The sequence below is a fragment of the Panthera uncia genome, chromosome C2, assembly GCF_023721935.1.
Source record: "Panthera uncia isolate 11264 chromosome C2, Puncia_PCG_1.0, whole genome shotgun sequence".
In the NCBI taxonomy this organism is placed as follows: Eukaryota; Metazoa; Chordata; class Mammalia; order Carnivora; family Felidae; genus Panthera; species Panthera uncia.
The window spans coordinates 124,973,501-124,996,742 of record NC_064810.1 but is presented as its reverse complement, the minus strand read 5'-3'; the positions used below and the strand labels follow the sequence as shown (position 1 = coordinate 124,996,742).

Sequence of the window (23,242 nt, the reverse complement as noted above, 5' to 3'; positions counted from 1 at the left end):
TTCGTTTGTGCAAGTCGACATAGACGCGCACCTCCTGCATGGCCCCTTTAAATGCTTTGTGTTCCTAGCAACCTCTAGGACTATCCAGAGTTTCCCCAGGCAAGCCAGCCCCCTGCTCTCTGTCTTGGCACATTCTCTTCCCTTTGCCCCACCTTCCCATTTCTGCATCAGCTGTTACCCATCTTTCAAGGCCTGTGCACGTCTACCTTCTCCAAGAAGCCTTCCCAGCTCGTTTTCACTCTCCCCGAGACCTGCAGCAGGGGGCATCTCCACTCTTGTCGTAGAGTTTTTCTCAGTAAATGGCCCACCCTGACCTGCTGTGCTCAGCTTAGCTCCCTCTGGGATGTCCTGGGGTTGCTCAGGGAGGTCCATTTCTGGGAAAAGCAAAGACTTCTGGTAAGAGTGGACACGGGAATCTCAGCACAGGGGTCCAGCATCTTCTCCCTTCCATGGAGCATCATGCCTGGGGTTCCAAAGTCAATAACCCATGGTGCCAGCCACCAATAATGTGAAGGTGTTGGAGACATTCGGCCACAGTAATGACTACATACCAGGCTCTACGTGGGACCACAAGAGCTCTGGGAAGAGCTGTGCAGAACTGTGCACATGCCCTGCAGGAAGCTCTTGTGTCTCTCCCCTTCTGCCGCCACCACTCATCCCGTAGTTCCCTGCAGCTGCCCCCAGAGGCTCTTCTGCCTTTCCTACAGAGCAGGAGTAAAGCATGGAGAGGAAAGGGAGGTTTCAGGAGCAGAGAGGTGAGCTAAGGGCTATGGCCAAGGGTGAGTGCCTTGCCCAGCTCACTGTTGCCCCTAGAGGCAGGCAGACCTCGCTGGCCAGCTGCTGGCCTGCACCTGCCTGTAGAAAAAGGCACCCGATTCTTAAGCAGGGAATGAATATTCATGGGCATGAACCCTTGCAAACTCATTTGGGGAAAAAAATTAGATCAGGAGAAGTAATCAGATTATTAAAAAGAAAGCAAGGACAGAAGGCGGCGGTGGAGGGAAGAATCACATTTAAAATGCAAGGAGAGATTTCCTTCCTGTGGAGTAGCTGTGACCCCCTGGACCATGCACTGGGAATAGTTAAGCTCTCTCACATTTCTGCTGCATAAAAATGTTGTGTTTTGAGGCTTCAGTGGATGAGGGAGGGGCAGAGGCAATGTGTACCCTCCACGTACGAAAATTATAAAATAATGTTTTGAGGTTTTCATTTTATCTTCCTTGGCTATCAGAAAAAAATCATGAGAGCTAAAGAGGCTCTGGTGAGTGCTGAGTGACAGGTTAAAGGGCTCCAATAAAGATTAGATGGTCCACTATCTCCTGAGGAAATTGCATAAAAGTGGTTATTCCCTCTTGCTTCTATTAATTTCCTTTTCCTGGCTGCTTGGAAATGCTTCATAACCTGATGCTGCAGATGGGGACGAGAGGCGCTTTCCATTATCTCAATCACTGCACTGTTTATGAGACACTTAATCTGTTTCTTTATAAAGTAATAGTACTGTAGGTGATGGATTTAGTGTCACTGGTAGCCTGCGTGCAGGGACGGGAGGGGAGGGGTGTTCTCGAGAGCATTGTAAGCACCAGGTAATTTGTTACATGGTTGAGGCTCTGAGAAGTTGGGTGGGCGTTTCGAGGTGACCTTCGGATATCAGCTAGAGGTCACATGTACCGGTCCCTTGTCACTTGAAAAGGGAGAGAAACACTGTGCGTTTTGCCTGGGGAATGGCAAATACACACATGCTTAGGGACCTGGTACTCAGGTCTCGTCTCTTCCTCTCTGCCAGAGTTGGGGGTGGGGAGGTGCCACCCAGAAGCTCTATTTATCACCTGTCTGAACTGTGATCACTTGCAATAGAGGGAAACAAACTCCCTTTTCTTAAGGAAACAAAGCAGTCTGGGCTGTGCTGGTGTCAGAACCGTACAGGCCTGCACTTATAGGTGTCTTACTGACAAAGGTCTTGTGCCAACATACGGCCAGGCACATGCAGCTCTTCTCTTCCCACCCACCTCCTGGAATAGTGATGAGCCCCTTCCGGCTGAGATAGGACTGGGCACTCTCTGACCTACTTTCTCTTCCTACCTCTCCTGTTCTTCCAGCTCTTTCTTTTTTTACCTTGTCTTTGCTTCTCCTGAAACTTGCCTCCTCGTTGCCACAAGAAAATGCTTCTTCTGGTCCTCATCTCACAAGGACAGAGCCTCATCCTGATGCACACCCTGCCTCACCAGTCCCCTCAGCCTGTACACACAAATATCGCCCAGGTCATCCCATATGGGAATCAGCTTTCATTTCCATTGTCTACCTCCCCAACCTGGAAGGGTGCCTCCCGATGCCTGCCCCCACCTCCTGCACTCTGCTGTCCTAGCAAAAGGTCTCTAGCTCTGGGCAGCTCTTCTGTAAACATTTGTTGAATGAGGGGCTCGTAACTGTAGTGATTGTGCTGACCATACTTTTATATCAAGAGAGAGGCAACCCTGAGTTTTGCTTTAATGATATTAAAGCAAAGAACTGTGCTGTCTACATCGAAATTATTTGAAAGTTTGTATATGTGCTTGGTTAGTTTATCACAGTATTTAATTACTAGTTTCGTAAAACCGTAGAGCCTGTAGGCAGGTATGCCGTCAGCAGGCTGCCAGAGCCCCCACCATTCTTCACTGTGTTACTCCCACCTGCTTTACATATTCAGGTGACTTATTTGGGCTGAGATCCTTTGCTTTTGCTTCTCTTGGCCTAAATACTCTTTGTTAGAATCTACCCAGAAGCTCCATGTATCACCTCTAATTAAAGCTGCATTTTCTCAAGGGGCAGCATAATTTTCTTATTTATTTTTCTATGTTAAATTTCTAGTATAATAACAATGTTGTTAACTTCTGTGTCTTATTAGTGGTGTCTGATACCAGATGAGTTAAACAGGCTTTGTAGAATAGCCTGGCACTTTAACCATTATTTAAGGCATTAATTCTGTGAGAAAATATAGCTCAAGTATGCTTACAAGTTACGATCTAAAACTTTAATAACTGAACCTAGAAATGTTGCTTCTTTATAAATTAGGGGATGCCTAGACACAGGTTTTATTAAAATGTTAACTTATGGAATCTGAATATTAAGGAGATTCATTTTATAGTTACATGTAAATATATTTTCAAATGTAATAATTCACCATTATACAAATAAGAAATAATCTGTGTCAGAAACACATTCATCACTTGGATTCCAAGATCAATTTGCCTGCTTTGGGACCCCAAACTCATATTCTGATCCTGAATTCTACAAGTTCCTGCAAAGAAAACTTTCTTTTCAGCAGGGAGTGGGGTAAGCAGTAGCAGAAAGAAATTAGCATTATTTAGCATTTATTAATGCTAGGAACATTTTCATATTTGAGTTTATTAAATTCTAATCATCTGTGGGAGTTGTGAGAAATGTAAGTTCCTTTTTTATAGATCCTTAATACAGACGAGCAGGTTGAGGCTCTGAGGCATTACATAACTTTCCAGTGGTCACTCAGCTAAGAACCAGTAGATCCAGGAATGGGACCCAGGACTGTCTGATCACTGCCCAGTGTTCACTGTCCTGGAAAGGATGGAGTCACCACCCCTCCCAAGACCTCTCCCCCCAACCTTTCTCTTAGCTTCTCTCCCTAAAGTTCAGCTTGGACTTGCTTTCCTCCATTTCCTCCCCTTGTGGCCTTCCTAGAATCTAGAGACTTCAGGGCACCCAGTTCTGTCTGAGTTTCTTCCATCAGAAATCTCAAAGGAAGGCACTTTCTAAATCCCCTGCTACTTGTGGATATCAGGATGATTGTTTATGCTTTTAACTTATTAAATGCAAAACAAGTAGGCTTTTAAAGGCTAAAAAGCAAGTGAAAACACCTTGTTCCTCCTGGACTGATACATTAAGAAAATTACAGTGTAGCAGGGGACCCATGAATACATTCAGTTCACCACTCTCCTCTCCCCCAGTTTCCAGGGAAAGGGCTTCTGCTATGCTTGGGCAGCACAGGCCTGGGATTTCTCTGTGGTCTTCAGCTCTAGAACTGAATGGCCCAGCAACACTGGATGATTTACAATGGAAAGGGTCAAATACTTCTCAGAGAAGACAAGGAAGAGATGTGGAAAGAAGCAAGGGAAGAAGAGGAAAGAAAGGGAGAGACTTTACTGAGTGGACTTGGAAAGATAGATTAGTAAACCACAGTGTAGGATACTTTGGGTTTGCCACTCAGGGACAGCACCGATATTTTATTTGTTGAATCTTTAGTAAAAATGTAATTTTTTCTTTCTCCTGAGAAGCTTCTTTTGAATGTGCTGGGGTGGGTGGTGGTCAAATGGCCCATTTATACATAGGTTACAACCAGAAATAGTACTGGATCATCTAAACAACTTTTACGCTAGTGTGTTCCATGGGACTTGAATCTCAGGGGATGCTCTACAAAATAGGGCTTCTTGTTGAGAAAACAGCATTCTGTATTCCATTTTTGGAAGTTCTTAGAAATTCTATAATAAAAAATGAGATTAACTTTTTCAATGTACATTTTCAAAATACCTGGCCACAGAACACTTTTGTAAGTAACAGGTATTAACAATCCAAAGAACATGGACTCCATAGAATACTCTTGGGTAATGCCATTCCAGAGCATTCCATTTCAGAAATTACCTCTCATCAGAGATGAACTCCTGCCCCAGGGCATCCAGAATAACAAAACCCTGTACTTCACTTCAAAAGAGCAAAGGAGTGCAAAAACTTTACCAGCATAGGAAGTAGTTCTTCCTTCTTGTCATAGTAGAAAAGCTGTGGGTATTTTTCAGATAGTTTATATGTATATCATCACTATCATTTCTCCCACTGTGTAATTCTGGGTAACTTTTTTAACCTCTCCATGTCCCAATTTCCTCATTAGCAAAATGGAGATAATAATAGCTACCCCATAGAGTAATGCATGCAAGGCACTTAACAAGAATGTTTAACAGATGGTGGCTACTGCTATTATTAAAGAATACTCTGTACTTTCCGGAGGGAACAATATATTTGATAAGATGAGCTTTGTGTAAGCAGAAGCCATTATAATGGTATTTCTGTTGCAGTGACAATCACACTGTATTATAATTGTATGACTACACTAGATCAAGAGCTCCTTGAGGGCAAGCTCTGTTCTCTAAATTCCCTGGATCATATTCTCAGAAGAGTCACAGTAAATGCTTGTTGAATGAATTAGCGAGGAAGTCAAATGAGTTGACCATGCAGTAAGTTTTAGTCTGTCTCAAAGGAGGATGACTCAGAGCAGGTTTCCTGGAGACAAGGAGAGTCGGGAGCTGTGATGGTGAGGAAGGGCCTAAGGGAAGTAGGACAGGCAGAAGCAGTCTTTTGAGGAATCTATGAGGAGGAGACCAGATGTCTGGAGTAGAGAGTCTCTGTAGATGAGGCCTATTGAAAGCCTGAGGGGTGGCCTGGAGCCAGACTTTTTGGGGCATGGCTTCTCACAGGCTGACCACAGAGAGAACTAAGAAAAAATGCCTCATATCTGAGGGTACCTCTAGTGGACATTGGGCTGTACCAGGCATTCCAGACCTTCTCCTCTGCAATGTACATGATAGATGACCTCAAGTGCGTGACATATTCCCTGGTGCACTGCCTGAAAAGCCTCCTTCTCCTTCTCCTTCTCCTCCTCCTCCTCCTTCTCCTTCTCCTCCTCCTCCTCCTCCTCCTCCTCCTCCTCCTCCTCCTTCTTCTCCTTCTTCTCCTTCTCCTCCTCCTTCTTCTCCTTCTCCTCCTTCTCCTCCTCCTTCTCCTCCTTCTCCTCCTCCTTCTCCTCCTCCTTCTCCTCCTCCTTCTCCTCCTCCTTCTCCTCCTCCTCCTCCTCCTCCTCCTCCTCCTCCTCCTTCTCCTCCTCCTTCTTCTTCTTCTTCTTCTTCTTCTTCTTCTTCTTCTTCTTTCTTTTGCCACAGCCCCTGAAGCATTTCAAAATGCAATTAAGGGAGAATGATGTTGTTAAGCCAGTAACCTTGAAACCACTTTAATTTATTTTTAAAGAATCACTCATGAATTTCAGCTCTTTACCATCATTCATAACAAATGCTTGTTAACACAGCTCACAGGGTCCCTCGTGTGTGTTGCAACATGACATTTAAGAACCATGGGTCCAGTCCATTGTAAACCAGGAACCCTTTCCATCTGAGGATATCAGGGGAGATTTTTTTTTCAATGAGTGGTTCAGGGTAAGGCCCTGGCTGTTAACCAGGTGGAAGAGGGAGGGAATAACCATTTATAAAGCACTTATGTCCCAGACAGTGAGCTACACATTAGATTCATTTTCTCAATTAAATCTCTTGACACACCTGAAAGGGAAGAATCATTATTCATATTGTTCAAGTGAGAGAGGCCATTGGTACCAGGAAGGTATATTTCACTAAGGATGTTTGAAGAATTGGAAGTGTTAAATAAGGGTTTCCTCAAACTGAAATGCTCACTTTGTGCAAGGAGGTATCTCAATATCCTTTTCTGGGAGGCAGAATCTTTCATTTTCCACAGGCAGAGAAGGGCCTCTGACTGCCACTCTTCCATTAATTCTCAGATTATCTCTTTGTATTCCAGCCTGCCCTGCTGGGATGTTCAAGGCCAGCCAGGAAGCTGAGGGGTGCTCCCACTGCCCCTCCAACAGCCGATCCCCTTCAGAGGCGTCTCCCATCTGTACCTGCCGGACCGGCTATTACCGAGCGGATTTTGACCCCCCAGAAGTGGCATGTACTAGTAAGTGTCTAATAAGAACTCTGGGCTGTTGAGTTTGGTTCCCTGAGAGTGCAAGTGGCAGGCCTGGGGCAGGGGAGACTAAGACAGAAGAACAAAGCAGAAATGCTGGTTGTGGTGCTGAAGTGGACAGCTCCTGTGCTGGGCATGCAGACCCCCTCCGCTTAATAGCACAAGGTTGAGATTATTATGTTCTTTCTTACCTCTTTCTCCCAAATGAGAGAGTCTTCCTCTGGTCAAAGCAAGGCAGCTTCTTTCCACTAGATGTTAAAAATCCCAGCCTCAAGAGTTCTTGAGTGCAAAATCAAGATCCACTAGGCTATTGTAATAATTCCTAGTCAGCTCCTCCAAGAAACCCCATTGGGCCTGACAGCTGAATATTTTCTGTCTTCACTGCAGTTCCTGTATCTGTGTGACCAGGTTCCTCTCAAAGTCTAATAATTTTATTAGTTGCCCATTTATTTTGTAGTTTGCCTTCTCAGTTACCAAAGGAAGGTATTTGTGTGCCAGGACCAGATATTCATCTGCCTGTGTCCCTTCCAGTGCCCAGTATGGTGCAGCATCTGTGCCCCTGCCAAATGATAAGACCAGAGGCTGGGCTGCAGCACGCATGTCTGAGGCAGAAATTCTATGGGCAGAGGGGCTAATTCTTGGGCTTCACCGCTCTCCCATTCTCTGTTGTAGACGGAAGGGCAGTCATCTTGCCAAAAGTGGATGAACGACAACTCCACTCCCTGGGTGGGAGTGGAAGAGGGGAGAATTTTGTCCCAATATTCTCCCCTGTAATCCTGGGGAGACAAGAAGCATTACTCTCCCCACACAGTGCTTTAGAGAACTTGCTCCCACTCTCCTGTGTGTTGTAGACCTGAAACAGGCATGGTTTTTTGTTTTCAGTATTCTCATTGTATTTGGAAGTCAGTGTTCCAGGGTAGCCTCTAGTTATGATATTACTTTTTTCTGCATTAGATGCTGTTGCCTGACTCCCTAGGCTTCCCTTTACCTCTTTGAACCAAATCCCTTCCTCCCACCCCCAGGATAGAAGGGCACAGAGGGAATGTTTCATATATACCTGCAGTTTGATGGACGGGAAAAATGACTCAGCTCAGTATAGAAGACTTTCTTAATTCTGGCCTTGCAGTGTATGTAATCTTTACTGGGGAAAGAAATGAAAGTATCTTCTAGATCAAGGTCCTGAGGTCGATCAATGCTTATAGATTTGAACTGAGGAAAAGCTCATCCTCTTGTAAACTGAATTTCCCCAGACCTCCCTCGCTAGTGCTTGACGTGAACAGAAATTATTCCATTTCTGCTGACTGGAGTCCTTGTCTTCCTGTGGTGGTATAGTCTCTACTGATTCCTGAGGTTCCCCTGTGGGTCTCTATGAGCATGTGAAGAATTATTTAATGTACTTCTTTAGAAGCTGAATCAGTGCTGCCTGGGTGTTCATCCCAAGGACTGGTCTCCATGAGTGCCAAAGCATATGCTCAGGGTCTCACCACTTCCCCCTAAAAACATTCCCATTTGCTTCTGCCATGAACTCTTTCTCTCTGGCCAGGCTCCCTCTGCAGATCAACTCATGCAAATAGAAATCTGGGCCTCAAGCTTCCCACTTCAGGAGACATACCCTGTAAATCCATCCAGCCCCTGAATAAGGTCACCTACACGGATGGTAGGCCAAAGAGCAGATGCTCAGAATGCCAATGTGGGGCTGTCCTCCTTGCTATACAGCACCTCCCCTGTCCACCTTTCAAGGCTTATCTTCCAACCACCTAACGTGATGTGCTTGAACAAATAGGACCAATCCCTGGAATAAATAGCAATGTCCCAAAGCTTTCAGTCTGCACGCTGTAGATCCTCACTTCACTCTGCTTACCCATGTCCTGAGTTCATCTCATTAAAATCACACCTCACCGGTTTTTCTCTCCCATCTCTGGTCCAGCTAGCTCTGGGGATAGGCACACCTTCCTTGCCCCCTGTGGCCCCACCACAATCTCCCCACCTTACCCAGAGTGGGGATGAATGCTAGGCTTGCCCGTATGTGTCACCACGTTCTTTTATGTGGTTCTGTGCTCTTATGCCCCCAGTGTAGAGCACTAGGGTCAGACCAGAAATTGCCAAATCAAGGCCACACTTGTCTGTAGTGGTCAGGCCCCAGAGCAGCTCAAGGATGCATGATCCAGCCCCTGGTCCTGGCCTATGGGAGCAAGCACTTGGTGAGGGACCTGGAGGCCAGGCTGGGCTGCAACACAGTACTAGGCAAAACAAGTGTAAATAAACCTATTATTTTATTGAGCCTCATTATATATTTGATTTATTGTGTGCCAGGGAAGTACTGTATGAAAAAGTCAATTTGTTGGCTTTTATAATCTCATTAGGGTTTCCTTTTAAAGCATTCTAATTGGAGGTGCCATCTGTTCTCTTAAAAAGGCATCACACATCGCCACAGTAAATAATTTTTCAGATACAAGGAGCATATCTGGAACCGTTGAGGCCAGGCTTGGCCTTGCACTATAGCCTTGGGGACCCTGACTGGTTCCTCAAGTGGAGCAAGGCAGCCAGGCATGGGCCCCGCCTGGGAGAGGCCAGGGTGGGGAGGGTGCAGGTACTGGTTTACTTTCACGAGTGTGATTCTCCATCCATCCAATCAGGAAACAATTACTGCTCACCGGGACCCAGTGAGGACCCACGTAAGGGGTAGCTCTGTCCCTCAGTGGGCATCTGCAGGGTCTAGGTGGGTGTTGGGGAAAGGGGTCAGTGTTGGGAGTATCCAGGAGCCCAGGCCTCAAAGTCTGGAAAGGCCTCAGTCTTGGCCTGTTGCCATCATCTTTAAAGGAGATTCCATCATCAGTCATACTCATTCACTGACGATATTGAAATATTTTTAAAACCTTATGATTTAAAATATGTTCTTTTACAAAGCTAAAATACCTGTAGTGCATTAAAATGTGTATTTTTAATAAATCCGGTTAGTCTTCTGGGACTGGAATTTATTCTAAATTAATCTAAATGTTTAGAGTGCATGATAGCCTTTGTAGCCTTGTGTGGGCATTTCTTCATTTTCTTTTTAATCTCCTGGGTAAGCCTAGGACCCCCTTGACATTTGAGAGTCCCCTGGCATCCCTGTGTGTTCAGTATTGTCCTTGACAAGGTTCGTGGACTCAGCAGGGATTTGGATGCACCCCAAGGCAGTGCCACAGGGGCTGGTGTGCGCTCTGACTGAAGTCCAAGGAAGGGGCCCCCTGGGCCCGACTGTGATGATGTTACTGTTGCTGCTCTGGGGACACCCACTTCCCTTCTTCCTTCTTCATCGTGCTCACACCTCTTCCAGGATTAAGCAAAATAGTTTTATAGTCTTTGGCACAATGCCTGGTTCATAGTAAACTCTCAGTCGATGTTAGAACATGCTTTGGTTATATCCCTGGAAAGTGTGAAGATTACAGCAGATATGGAAGCTTCCAGCATGATAGAGTTCTAAAAATAAAAGTGATGTTCCCAGGGAGGGTCCAGGTTGACACGGTCTCTGGGCATCACAGCAGAATCCACTGTGTGGCCCCAGACCACTTGGCCTGAAGGTGCTGATGAAAACAAGTGAGGTTATGGCCACCAGAACCAGATGTACTGTGGGAGAAGGAGGGAGGTACAGACCGAGCATCCCAGACTTCAGAGTTAGGAGGCTGAGAAGCTGGGCAGGAGTGATGGCCAACAAGACTGCCTTCAGTCTTCAGGGAGCAGAGCCCATTGAGTCCTCGGGGTCAGACATGCTTCTTTTCACAGGAGGCTCTGATGGCATGGCAGGCGTGACACAGTCAGCAGAGAGGGGGAGCAGCCAGGAACGCATGCGGAAGTGCACAGCAGTGTGAAACCAAGCACCAAAATGCACATCTTTGGTTTTAAATAATTTCTAGTTTACTGGGGGATGAAATGGAAAGGAGGAATTTATGGGGCAGGTAAAAATAGATAATTATGCCTTATAAAATTGCTGTCTGTGGAAAACTATGCAGAAGGACTAGTGTAAAAATAATTACCTTGTTACATTTCTGACCACCAAACCCTTTTTCTTTTTCTTTTCTTTTAAATTTTATTTATTTTTTATTTTTTTCAACATCTAATTATATTTTATTTTATTTTTTTATATGAAATTTATTGTCAACTTGGTTTCCAAACCAAACCCTTTTTCTGTCACCCACATGGAAGGAACTTTGATGGATCACAGAGACAAGCTAGTGCCTATCGTGTTTCTTTATTTCCTCTTCAAATGTAGTGGGTTTCCCTCTACAGTTTTGATCATAGAAATGTAATGAAGAAGGGGCTTCAGAGATCATTGTTTTGTTCTCTGGGTCCTTCTGCTGTCCCCTCACGTAAACCCTCTGGGGTTCCCTGGAGACCACCCTGACCTCCCTCCTGACTCACATGGAGAGACTGGGAAGTGAGTGGTGAAGCAGGCGTTCTCAGTGTGGCTCCCAGGGGCGTGCCCTGGTGCCCAGTACAGCCATGTGAGCAGGGACTTCTCATCATCAGAACCAGGCATGATGGAACCCACAGCAGGAGCTTGGGAGAATAACATGTCCGATGTCATTGAGGCCCCAGGATGGAAGCTCAGGTCTGTCTGCCTCCAATGCCATGAACTCACATGCGGTGAGAGCTAAAATTTGGTAGCTCTTAGGAGGTCGCTGCAGATGTCCATGGCAGTAATCCACTCTTGAATTGACCTATAGGGAAGGATAGGAGTCCAGTCTTCCCTCACCCATCTCTGTACACTCCAGTTTCTCTTCCTTAAGCTTCTGCTTTCATTCTTTAAGGGCCTCCCCCTCTTTCATCCCAACCATCCCAGGGCAGCAGTGTGGTCCCCAAGGCACAAGGTTTATGCTCCTTGGACTGCCAAAAAGTGGCATTTCCCAGACCCTGGTCTTTCCAGGCAGGCTGAGTGGATTGGAGGAGTGTGCCAGGGACCAGAGGGTGGGAAGGGCATCGGGATGGCAGGAAAATAAGGCAGTCCTCTGCAGCCAGGCATGATGGCCTTCAGGGCATTGTGAAAAGTCTGTAAGGACATAGGCTTATAAACTTTATTCTACCAATCTTGAGTCCTGCTGGGCCACACTGCACAAGATCACCTGTAATGGTTTATTCTTTACAGCAGTGGCATTTAAATATTTATTTTTGAGAGAGAGAGAGAGAGAGAACAAGTGGGAAAGGGGCAGAGAGAGAGGGAGACACAGAATTGGAAGCAGCCTCCAGGCTCTGAGCTGTTAGCACAGAGCCCAACTTGGGGCTTGAACCCACAAATCATGGGATCATGACCTGAACTAAAGTCAGACACTTAACTGACTGAGCCACCCAGAAGCCCCCCAGCAGTGGTATTTAAATGCAGTTCCTGGGCAAGGAGCCTCAACATCACCTAGGAACTGGTTGGAGATTAAGAGTCTCAGCCCCTCCCTAGACCTACTGGATGAGAAACTCAATGGATTGGGTGGTGGGGAGGCAGTGATCTTAGTTTTAACAAGCCCTCTAGGTGATTCCGAAGCATTCTAAATTTTGAGAACATTGCTTTAAAATTAGGTTGGGTTTCTCTGTCCTCTGCTTTATGGCTCCTGGGGGAGAAAGGCCACTGAGTGAATTTCTGCAGGCTGAAACCACAGGGCCTGCCCCTCCCCATTAGTGTCCCGTGTACCAGGCTGGAGAAAGAGAGACAGAGACTGCAGATACCTGTTTGTGGAAGAGCAGGGGTGGGTGTGATATGAGAGTGAATGTGGGAGTGTGCGTCAGTGGTTGTGTTTCAAGGGAAGGTCTCACTGGTTCTCAGCACACCCCCACCTGTCCTGGCTTGGTTGTCTATGCCTTTCTGGGGTGGTTGAAGCAGTGTGGAGGCCTCCAGCGCAGCATCAGCTAGGGCTGCGGGCATGATGGGAAACAGAAGTGGGTGGAGGTCAAGAAGCGTGGCCTGATTAGAGCAGGCTCGGGGAGGGCTGAGAGAGAAATTGAGGCAGAAGGAAAGTGAATGGTGGGGAACATTCACCTGAGCTCAGATGGAGGATTGGGTGGGGAGAGAATATAAATGGGTGATGGGCTCATTACTCATCTGGTCTTCCACCCCACTCGGCAGGAAATAGGTCAAAAGGAAGTCTTTGGGGCTGCCACAAAAGACTGCCAGGGCAGGGAGACCCCCCCCTCCCCAGGATCACAAACAAGCCACCTGTCAGTGATCCAGTTTCATGAATTGAGGACTGCTCGCTTGTCTACATGCCTGCTTTGAGGATGATCTTCAGAAGTGTTTACCTCTTTGAATGTAGGAGTTGCAACATATTGAAAGAGGGTTCCTTTACCCACGGCTTACCAGAGCTTTAGTAAGGGATACAGCGTGTATCCCATTCTGTAGGTAAAAGGCTGCTTGATTTTACTCTGATACATGATCCATGTTGCACATAAAAAAATATAAGTTGTGTTTTTTAGAGGGAGGTAGCCTGTGTTTTCCTTGAGATGGAATCTGGGCAGGGGTCATAGATGAACAAGAGTCGTAGGACAAGACGTTTCTCCAGGTGCCTGGATTTGGCTGGTTCATCCACCTGGATGCAGATTTGAGGGACTGTGACAGCAAGCTAAAAACTATTTATAAATGTCACCGCTGTTTCAGGAAGGGTCAGCGCTGCCTGTATAAACACACTTCCACACTTCTATCATCTACAATTTCCTTTCACAGTTGTTGACCCAAGTGGGTATAACCCTTAGGAGGCTTTGGATAGCTCTAAGTTTTAAGCTGACAGCCAGGGACACGCTACATTTCTGCTGAGGCATTTTATCATGAGGGCGTTTGGAGTTACAGATGGTTAACATTCAGAGCAGCCTTCTAGGTCCCGCCACCCAAATTCTTCCTCAGTGTCAGCTTCTCTCTCCAGCAACCCTGAATATTGTGATGACAGACAGCTGATATGTTTTGTGAGACAGCTCTATTCCATTGCCAGGCAGCCATCATCCATCACTGAGGAATCTTCTGGCCCCTGAGTTGGGTACTGCCTTCCTCCTCCCCTCACCCTTGGTCCACCATTGAGGACCAATGTTCTGCAGGCCAGCAGTTGTAGTGTTTAAGAATGAGTTCCTCATCCTTCCTGAATCACCTACCTTAGGCTAAACACCTGTTATATTATCTATTCCCCAAGACACGTGATTTCCTGAACTCCACCATCCTAGCTGGCCTTTTCTGAATCTCTCACATTTATCAATAAAACTCTCAAGATGTGGTAGCCAGAATGAAACATGTGACCCTCACCCCAGAGCACGGTTCAGTGGAAAAGTGATGGATCTTCTCCTCCTGGGGCTGGGATACTGTTGATTGCTCACTGTGATTCCAGCCCCCATGCCTTAGATCCTACCAGACTTTTGGCCACTAAACATCCAGTGGTTTTGTTTGTCCCTTCAGGAAATGCTACCCATTTGGGTCTTTTCTGCACTGACAAATGTGACTTCAGAAATTTTGTCTTGTGGAGTTAGTTAGGCATAGTGCTCTTTCAAGTCTAGATTATTTTGAATACTGATTTTTGTCATCTTTGAAATGAGAAGTATTAGCATAATTGTTAGGACTGTGGGCTCTGGAATCTGTGCCTGAGTTCAAGTCCTTCTTTGCTGCTTGCCGGCTGTGTGATATGGGGCAAGTGATAGGGCTTCACTGTGTCCTCATTTGCTTATCCATAAAATGGGCAGAGTATTGGTGTCTGCCTCACTGTGTTGTCAGGGGTATTACATGTCATAATACTATTTAGAACGCTGTTTGGCATACAGGAAGCACCCAGTGAAAGTAAGCAATTTCATCTTATCACTGTTGTTAGAGTCGCTCACCCGACTTTGATGCCATTTTCAAAGCAGCTGAAACCTAAGCACTGACATTATCACTTAGCTAACATTTCCTCCTTTGGTCCACAAGTATTTGTGTACTTTCTTTCAGTTACCACGGTTGAAATCTAGGCATGCTCTCTATACTCTTTTTCTCCATAGGCTCATAAACATTTGGAAAAAGAAACAATGTCATTTGGCCTGACTTATACTTAGAGACATGTGCCGGTTCTTGTCCCTCTTTTCTTGAGGCCCACAAAGCACCGGTTTAACTGTGAAGTTTCAGAAGGAGGAGGTGACTGAGGTAAAATGTAATCTGTTCTCTTCTCTCTTTTGAAAATGTGGAATGAAACTGTCCACCCCATGGTTCTAGGACCCCGTTGTGTCATGAATGCTCCTTGGCAGTCTTCAAGCAACGGCTCTGATGCCAAATTTGCAAGCTCTGGTCCCAGGTGGGGCTGGTCTGGGATGCATGCTGGAACTTAATAGTAGCTAGAACTCGTGTTTCTTAAATCTTCCCTGCTCCAGTTCTCCACCTCAGAGGGGAAGACCATCAGAAATAGGTGACTCTGCAGCCTTTGTCCTCTGCCACCACCTCACCTCATCCCCAGGAAGGAAGGATGATGCCTTGCTTTGCTCACTCTGAATATTCTACACCAGTTAGAGCTATTCAGATATAGGACTGCCTCTGTCCACTGGACTGGGAGCTCTTTGACATGCTAATCTGATTTATTTTACCCTCTCCATGACCTTATACAGTAGGTACCCAACACAGTTAAGTGTTAAGAGTCCTGCTGTTGGAATCAGGTAGCCCAGGATTGACTCTTGGCTCCACCCTTCCCTTGCAGCATGGCCTTGGGTAAATTATCTAACCTCTCTGAACCTCTGTTTCTTTTTCAAAAAAGGAAGCTATAGTTTGTTATTGTACCCACTCTGATAATGAATGTAAAATACCTCAGTACTCAAAGACATATGGGAAGTGCTCCATAAATGGTTGTCATTGTTTTGGTTGTTATGAATAAGGATAAGAGGTGCGTCAAGGTCATATCTAAATTGCCTAATCCAAAATAAGAACAGAATAAAAGTGTGGGGGAAATGGGAATTTTAGAGCAAATATTCCTGGAGATCCATTCTCGGTTGGCTGAATTGTGACATCATCACCCCCTGTGTCCACCCCATCATAATGTGATCACAAATCTGTATATCATTTATGTAGACCATCTTGGTCCCCAGCTCCTCACAGGTGGTCTCCAGATGGCCTCCTGATTCCTCCAGTCTTCCCTCTTTCATCCATAGTATTCAGTATCAGACCCTGATCCAATTCTGACACCAAAAGGCCAAGCCCACATGTCATGGTGGAGTCTGGGATGTATCTCACGCCTAGATCTCTGTCCAGTGCTGTCTCTACGGTCGCCATTCAAGATCACCACTGTCAGTTAGCCCTGGAACCCATATCAACCCACTCCACCCCCTTGCTACTGGCCATTGACCCTGATAGCCAGCTTTGGAATCTACCCTCAGTACCATAATGACAGGTGTCGGGGGGGGGGGGGGGGGTCCCTGGCTCCACCCCCTCTTTCATTCCCTGACCCTCTAGTTTGCCATATCGGAAACCTGGTAGCAGCCAATACTTTCTCAATCCAGAACTGTGACCTTCCAGATTTCCTGGTTTGGTAACACATGTAAATGTGGCAAGGATACCAGAACCAAGACCCACATACATCAGCATGGCTTCACTTGTGTTTGACAAAGAGTGGGACACGAGGTGTCTTTGACTCTCATCAAAGATTTAGAAGGAAGCCACTTTCAACTTAGTGTAAAGGTGGATTACAAACATTGTCCAGAGACCAAAAGCCTCCTGAGTAATTAGCAATCTCCCCCTAACTGGAGGTGTGCAAGAGGGGTGCTTGTGAGGCCTGCCAAGGGAGCTCCTGAATTGTGTGGGAAGGTGGGCAAAGTGAACAAAAGTGGATCTCATAGTCAGTTTGTGTATGCCCATGCTCTCTGAACTATGTGTGGCATAAGACGGGGATGCCAGTGTTTTGTAGTGATTTATTTTGAAACTGTGTGTCTGGTCTTCTGAGAAACTTGGCACACAATTGGCTGGAAAGTGCCCAGTCGGAGCCAGACACCTGAGAACTCTTATGATATGGGGTTGGCTGTGGGCTTAAAGGCTGGGCTCTCCAGTGGATAAATGATCATAAATGACTTTGCAGAGGAAGAGCAGGCTTCAGTCTGAGGTCAGCCTGTGGAAGGGCCAGGATTCCCTCCAGCCTGTGCCAGAGGCCACCCTCCATCCCACTCAGTCAAGAGTGCTCTAATTCTCAAGTCACATGAATGACTTATCTCAGAGGCAAAAGGGCAGAGGGCCAGAGGCTGCCTGGACACAAAGGCCCCTCTGTCGTTCCGCCCCCTTCTGTAGAGAGAAGGTCAGGGCAGTGGTAATAGCAGTGTGCTGCCTTCCGCATGGCTCTGGGCTCAGACTTGCAGGAGATACCCAAGGTGACCTTTTGAGCATCTCCTCTGGGTCACCTCTGAGCTCTGTTCACCTTGGAAATGGGGACAAAGATGTTCGATGTTGCCGTCTGGAGTGAGGCCTTCATGGCATCTGTGTAGTGAGATGAAGCTTGGTATAGGCTGGCTCTGCTGGGCCAGGTGTACACAGAAAGTGGGTGGTTTGGTGGGGGCGAGTGGGCCGTGGGTGGTGGGAAGCACTGGGCACCGCCAAGCCCTGACGGTGCTCGGTGAGCACAGATGGAGGGCCGCTCGGTTCCCACAAAAAGCACACTGTCTGCTGGCCAGTAAAGGGGAACTGTGAGTAAGGTGAGAATTTGCTCCGCTTGAGAGTGAAGGGCAGTGTTTGTGCCCATGTTCAGTGAAGAGGCTTGTGCTTGTGCCTGTGCCTGTGCCTGTAGCCCCTGCTCAGGACTTGGGGCCAAGGCCTATTCTGAGGAGATGTCACATGCTGTGTCCCATGGCGCTCGACCATGCCGGCCACAACCGATTAGAGTGGGAACGCACGTGCATGACAAGACTGAGAAAATCGCTGACTCTGACTGAGGTCTTACCACATGTGAGGCAGGCACAGTGCTAAGCGCCTGACATGGATCTTCTCAGTCTCACAGAAGAGAAGATAGGTACTCTTGTTATTCCCAATTTATAGGTAAGAAAACAGAGGCCCAAAAGGGCTTACACATCCGTGAGTGGCCAGGCCTGATTTCACCCGGGCCTGACTGGCAAGATTCAGGTCTCTTTACCCTCAGTGCTAAGTTGCTTCCGTCAGGAAGGAGGATGCTCTGCCTCTGAGGCGGCATGGCACCAATCTAGTGACACCCCATTTCGGACAGTGAAGGATCACATTTCATGGGCTAGGACTCATCATGTGATTTCTAGTGTCTGGGAAGCCTATCTTCTGTGAGACTGGGGAAGAGAGAATTGGGTGGAGGAGGCACCAGTGACTTCTGCTGTGTTACACAGCACCCCCCGCCCCGGGCAGACATTCGGGCTAACTCCATCCTTTTCCTAATATAAACAATATTGCTGCAAAAATGCTCAGACATACCTTGGGGGGCACATACGCTTGTATTTGTGCAGGAAATTCACCTGGAAATAGAATTGCTGGGTTGGTGGGCACATACACTCAGAAAGGCAATCAATATTACCTAAGTGCTCTCCCAAGGGACTCATCCCATTTACACCCCTTATGTGCACCTTGCAGAATTCTCCACATACAGGCCAGCTTTTACTTTTTGCCAATTTGACTGATCTCCTAGTATTTTTGAATAGTATTTCCCTAATTATAAATTAGGGTGTACTTTTCATATGTTTCTTGACCAGTTTATTTGTCTTCTGGGAATTGACTGTTCATAACCCTTGCCCTTTTTCTATTTTAAAAAATTGATTTCTAGATGCCCACTAATTATACAGGGCATTCTCCCTCCCACCACCGCCCCAGCCCTCCACTGATTTTTAACTCTACTTATGGGTATAGTTTTTTGTGGGGGGAGGTTGTCATATTGACATTTTTATTTAAACCCAAACCTGACCATCTTTTTCCTTCTGGTTTTGGGGATTTGAATATTGACTTTTTGCCTGGGTTTGGTATATGTCCTCCTGCTCTAAGGTATAAAAACAGTCTCTGTATTTTCTATTAATAGTGTTTATGTTTAGCTCCTTCCTCCATCTGGAATTTATTTTTGTGTAGGATGTGATCCTGGTGTTCTTACATCTTATTAAAAATAACATCCCATCAACTCCACCTGAATTGTCCACATGTTAGTGAGATGCCCCTTTTATTATTTACTAAATGCCTGGTACATACTGACCTTTATTTTTTTCCTGTTGAGAGAATGTTCTGTTCTGGCATCACTTCTAAGCTGTTCTAAAGATGGTACCTTTATAAACGTTTCAATAACTTGTAAATCAAACCCCTAACTTCCATTCGTCAAAAATGCCTTGCCCATTCTCAAACACTTTTTTCTTCAAGACGAACTGTGAAATCAGCTTGGCGCATTTCATTAAGCAGTCCTATTAAATTGAGATTGGGGTTGTATTGAATATATAGATTGCTTCAGGAAGGTCTGTCATTTTTATGATATACCTCTCTATCCAGGAGCACAGTATTCAAGTCTACTTTTGTGCCCTTATGTAAAGTTTTATAGTTGTCTTAATACAGGTATTATTACACAGGACTTGTGAGATTTAATCCTAGGTACCTTATGGGGTTTGTGGCTATTGTGAGTAGGTACCTTTTTTCATTATATTTGAAAATAGGTTCTGGTTACTGTTAAGAGATGGCTCCTTAGTAGTGAGCTTCCATCTCTGGAAGAATAAAGAGAGGCTCGGGCGCTTGGGTGGTTCAGTCAGTTAAGCATCTGACTTCAACTCAGGTCATGATCTTTCAGTTTGCAACTTTGAGCCCTGCATCGGGCTCTCTGCTGTCAGCACAGAACCTGCTTCAAATCCTGTCTCCCTCTCTCTCTGCCCCTTCCCCACTAGCATGTGCTCGCTCGCTCGCTCTCTCTCTCTCTCTCTCTCTCTCCCTCTCCCCCCCCTCCCCCTCCCCTCCCCCCCCCCCAAAAATAAAAATAATTAAAAAAAAAAAAAAGAGTCTGGCCAACCAGGTAGGGACTGTAGAGGGCATTCACCACCAGGGATACACCATGATCTCCAAGGTTTCTTCCTGTTCTGAGAATAAGTGTGTCTATAAAGTGTCAGAATAGGGATTTGATTTTGGATGACCTGTAACTTTCTGGGAGGAATACCTACTTTTTCAATTTCTCTTTTTGCCCCCTTGGCCTTGAATTGTTCTCTTTGGAACCCGAATCTTTTCTGTATCCCTAGAGAGAGTCTCTTTGAGAACTGAATGAGATAATGTCTGGCAGATTCTTCTCTGTATTCCCAGGGAAAACCGAATGAATAATCCACGAATCTGGAAATGCATCTCCACCAGCCTTGTCAGTCAGTGGTTTCTGTGGCTGTAGTACAGGTGCCCACCTCCCCTGCAGATTTTGGACCTCTCAGGGCATATGTCAGTGAATTTTTATACCATAATCTTATACAAAGGGCATAGCACATAGTAGGATCTCAATAAACATGTCTAGCTCTATCAGTCACAGATCAATGAAAGGTGAGGCTCAGAGAGTGTAAGTGACCTACGTAAGGTCACACTGTGGCAAAGCTGGCCCTCAGCCCCGATCTTTTTCCTTATGAGTCTGGTGTATCTCTCACCACTCCACAAGGCCACTGAGCCTCATTGCAGGGCTGGGAAAGAGGTCTTGGAGGCCATGTCTTTAAGATGACATATGCCCTATAGCTCTCCTGGACTTGAAGTATCTCCAAGAAATCTGCAGGAGAGAGTCATGTCAAAGTTTCCCTCTCTCTGGCCTCACCTTGGGCCACAAATAGAAGATTAAGCCTTGTATACCTCCCCACCCAGGTAGTGGTGGGAGACATTCCTACTGAAATACGCTGCCTCTCCAAGTACAGGCGTCTCAGACATCCTCCAGGGGTTCTGCAGCCTTGTAGAAATTAGACGCTTGGGCTTCAGCTCAGGCCAGGTAGAGGGGCCATCTTTTTTCCCAGAATGTAATCCACCCCCTCTCTCCCAGACAATTAGCTCCATTGAAGCAGGAGAAACAAGAAGTACTTTCTACAAACATTGCTGTTTGGTGAAATGTGTAACATTAGGTTCTCTGATGCTCCTGAAATCCCTCTCAGCAGGGTCCCTCCTTGTTTTGACTAATCATTTCTTCTTATTACTAACTGTTATGATTAGGAGAATTGCCTGAGTACAGGCCCAGTGTTTCCAAGACCCTAATGAGCAACACGTGCAGACTTGCTCAGCATAGTGCTGGAACCACGGCTGCTCTGTCTCTCTAGGGAAGCTACTGAAACAGCTCAGGAACAAGAGCCTCCTGCCATCCTGAGAGACCCATCCCCCCACCCCCAGCACCCGGATGCATTTGCATTAGTCCTGCACCTTACACCCTTAGGTGCCTCCACCCTGGGTGGAAGAGTTGCTAAGGATGAGCTTTGAGAGTGGCCAGGCCTGGACTCAAGTCTTGATTTCATCACTCACCAGCCACATGACTTGAGCAAGCTACTTAATGTCTCTGAGCTACAGTTTCCTCATATGTAAAATGGGGACAATAGTTCCTACCTTGTTGAATGTTGGGAGATGGGATTTTATTAAGTAATATACCAAAATACCTAAGGTAGTACTTTGCATATAGGGTTTGTTATTAAAACAAATCTCAGAATTCCATATATAACTCCGCGAAATGGAAACCAAAGCTCTGCTCTTACAAATGATCCTTGTAGGAATCTACTCTAGGAAAACAGCCAGTATTAATCACTCAGTTAGTGGCATAAAGCACACAAGTCCCACCAAATCAATGTCTTATCCTTCTGACGACCATGCAGATGGCATAGGTGTCTGTCCACTGGAAGCCTATGTCCCTGGGTTCATTTTAAACTGGTTCCAAAGGTGGCATAAAACTGTCTCTGGGAATATTGGGATCTAGGACTGTTAGGAAAAATAAAGCAACATGATTTCCCCAGGTTTCAACCACCTCTCATCCTTGTCTCAGGGGGAGTCTATATTTTGAGGGGAGCAACCAGGGTGCCTCACTTGCAATGGGACAGGCACCACTCAACTTTCTAGCCCTGCTGCCTCAGGCCTCCAGCACAACCGCCTCTTTGGAAGGGACACCTCAGAACTTGACACATTACCATCTTCACATTAAGCAAAACAGTGTTCCAAATGTCTGGTGCTCATCACTCACAAATTGTAGGTAGTCCTTGGTCTTTTTTTTTTTTTTTTTTGTAAGGATCTCAATAAAGTCCCTCTAAGCTTCTACTATTGAGTGGAGGTTGCCTCACTAGCCCATTTTGATGCCACTACTTTCCACCAGGTCTCTGATAAATTATTTGTGGTTTTCTGATCTGTCTTCAAACAGCCACCCCACATCCCCCAATAAGACTTGAAAACTCTGGCTGCCACTGGCTCCTATTATTGTGGTGTTATTGGTGCCTGACATAGAATCTTAGGAACTGCCCCACTGCTGTCCAAGGCACCTCTGTGAAGGGGGATGGGAGCACGCAGGCACATACCCCTCTCTAAAGTTCTGAACCAGCATGTTACAGGACATCACAACCCTTTCCTTTAGGACAGTGGGCATTCCTGTCCAGTTTCTCCCAGAAACTCTACACCTACTGCAGGAATGATGGGAGAGGAATTGGCATCCTCAGGATAGAAAGAGAGAGGGAGAGAGAGAGCTGAACTTAGGCTGGGGAGTGTCATAACTATATATGGCACCTAAAAAAATAAAGAAAAGTTTCTTTGTTTGGTATTGTTTTTAAATAACCAGATACCAAAGAAGGAACTACAACTGAATGTGGGTCCACTTCATGTTTATTCGATAACTCTACTACATTTCTGATAATTGCAAAATTTCCCTCTTTTGGCTTATGTTACCTTCCAACCCATCCTGATTTTAGCCCTCTATGCTGTATTGAGGGCAAAGACATAACAACCAGCCTGACCTGGTTTGCTGCATATTTTGCCTCCATAAAAGACCTCGTCATACCTCTACAGCTCTGTTTCCATGTCCGCCTCTGTTCCTAGACTTCTATCTGTCTCTCTATAAAATCTTAAAGGACTTTCTCCTTTCTCCAGAAAGCTTCCCAATTATTCAGACATAGTTCCTTAAGTATCTCTTTCATAGTGAGCAATAAGTAAAGAGATGTCCCAATAGTACTGTAATTTTTTATAACCAATTCTCACCACCCCACCCATGTCTTCCTGGGCCCCCATGCCATGCTTTTTGCACCATCCCTACTCCTGGTGTCATTTTCTGATCTCCCTCTCCATCCCCTCTTAACCCTTAGCCCACATTAAAGTATGCAGTCAGTTTTCCAAACTACTGTCTTGACTCTGCTCAGCCACAAGAACATTATCTCTGCATTCTTTTGACTTACAATATTTAAGAATCTTGAGTATCAACTGTCCTTCTTGACCCATTCCCAGACAGTATCTCCATCCTTTCTCTTAAAAGAAGACTGAGTTGAGGATGTAGTTTGCTGTAGGGGTAAAGGATGTATTTCCCTGCCCATAGGGTGAGAGAGAACAAGCAAACCCAGATTCCATGTTAAAGCCAGACCACCTCTTGAGAGGCTAAGGAGC

The 23,242-nt window shown here is 46.0% G+C and overlaps 1 protein-coding gene across 2 annotated transcripts in view; it reads left to right on the top strand.

The window, feature by feature from the left end:
• EPHB1 (EPH receptor B1) overlaps positions 1–23,242 on the top strand; it is a 213,165-nt gene that overhangs the window by 63,880 nt on the left and 126,043 nt on the right. For both annotated transcript variants that reach the window (XM_049628803.1, XM_049628802.1), the window contains one exon: positions 6,583–6,738. In XM_049628803.1, the coding sequence (XP_049484760.1) occupies positions 6,597–6,738 (142 nt within the window). In that variant the 5' untranslated portion in view covers positions 6,583–6,596. The remainder of the gene's footprint in view (positions 1–6,582; positions 6,739–23,242) is intronic.